Raw genomic sequence first — 1,324 nt, 5'->3', positions numbered from 1 at the left:
ATTTATCATTACATACGATTCAAAACGATTTATTACAGGAACAAGACATTTACTTGAAAAATAAAAGTTCTTTGCAGACAAATGATGTTGTTTTTATTTTATTAGATAACCACAAGTATAATTTTGGAGACTAGTTGTATTGATAAATTAAATAATGCTTTATAAAATACACAATAAATGTTGACAATTCATCTACAACTAATTATTTTGAGACTGATACATCTTTATTTAATGTTTACAAAAGTGAAAACAATGTAAAAGATAGAGAGAAAAAAAACAAAAATTAACACAGGATCTAATATTCAATTACTCAACAATGAAAATGCTTCTGAATTCAAAAATGAAAGCAAAATTAATAGTATATTTTTAATTAATCATTTAAAAGCAGACAAGCGTAAACGTTTTTATAAATACAAACAGTCAAATCCAATTTTCAAAGGTTTTGAAAAACTTTTATAAATGATCAAATACCAAAATTTATAAAAAAACTTAAAATATCAAATTTATTGAATGATTCAAAAAACAAAATAAATCTCGCTTTAAATAGCTTTTTAAGTTTTTTAGAAAGAATAAATGCAATATATACAAAGACAAAGCAAACATCGCTGTAAAATTTTTACAAATCGTTAAATTTTGCACGTAGTAAATTTAGCGATTGTGCAAATGTTTCTCAAAAACTTCTAATTTTTAAATCAATTTGTAAAAAATTATACATGATTGGGAATGAATAGTTTTGTTGGGTCAATTGTGATTTTTATGAAATAAAATGCTTTTAAATTCGTATAAATACAAGATTTATTTCATTTAACAAATGTCTCTTGAAATTAAAAAAATTTTACAAAAAAGAGAAATTAACAAATTAATTTTTATAAAATTATTTGTAACTTTTACGAATAAATAAATTAAATTATTTTTTAAAATATCTCTTTAACCAGGAAAAAAGTTTATAATTACACACAACAATATATGTATATAAAATTTACAATTTAATTATTTACTAAATTTTTTACTTAAAGCTAGAATGCTAGTTCATGAAATAACACTGTTAACTATTGATTTAATTAAATACATTTTTTCGTGTATATAAAAAAAATACAGCTTTCTCGATACAGTACTTTTTGAAATAAAACTTATCTTTTGTGCAACAAGATGTTGATAACAAAACAAAGATTTTTTACATTCTTTTAAATGAATAGAAAAACACTTTTAAACAAATTTCATGCATTGATAAATTCCACGTAGATCATATAAATTTACAAAAATATATTTTTTACTTTTAAAAAATACAGTTTTAATAAATTTAATTTAATAAACATTAGAGATT

General features: G+C 20.3%; 1 protein-coding gene across 1 annotated transcript; it reads left to right on the top strand.

Annotated features, from left to right (window-relative positions):
* On the top strand, positions 1–134 carry AAJ76_2170003784 (hypothetical protein; the record flags this gene model as incomplete). Its single annotated transcript, XM_024474605.1, has 1 exon — positions 1–134. A coding segment is annotated over one exon (134 nt), but the record flags the coding sequence as incomplete, so codon positions are not given.
* Between the last annotated feature and the right edge of the window lie 1,190 nt (positions 135–1,324).

Source organism: Vairimorpha ceranae (assembly GCF_000988165.1).
Source record: "Vairimorpha ceranae strain PA08 1199 chromosome Unknown NODE_217, whole genome shotgun sequence".
In the NCBI taxonomy this organism is placed as follows: Eukaryota; Fungi; Microsporidia; family Nosematidae; genus Vairimorpha; species Vairimorpha ceranae.
Note: the sequence above shows the minus strand (reverse complement) of the source record. Positions and strands in the feature narration are given on the sequence as shown.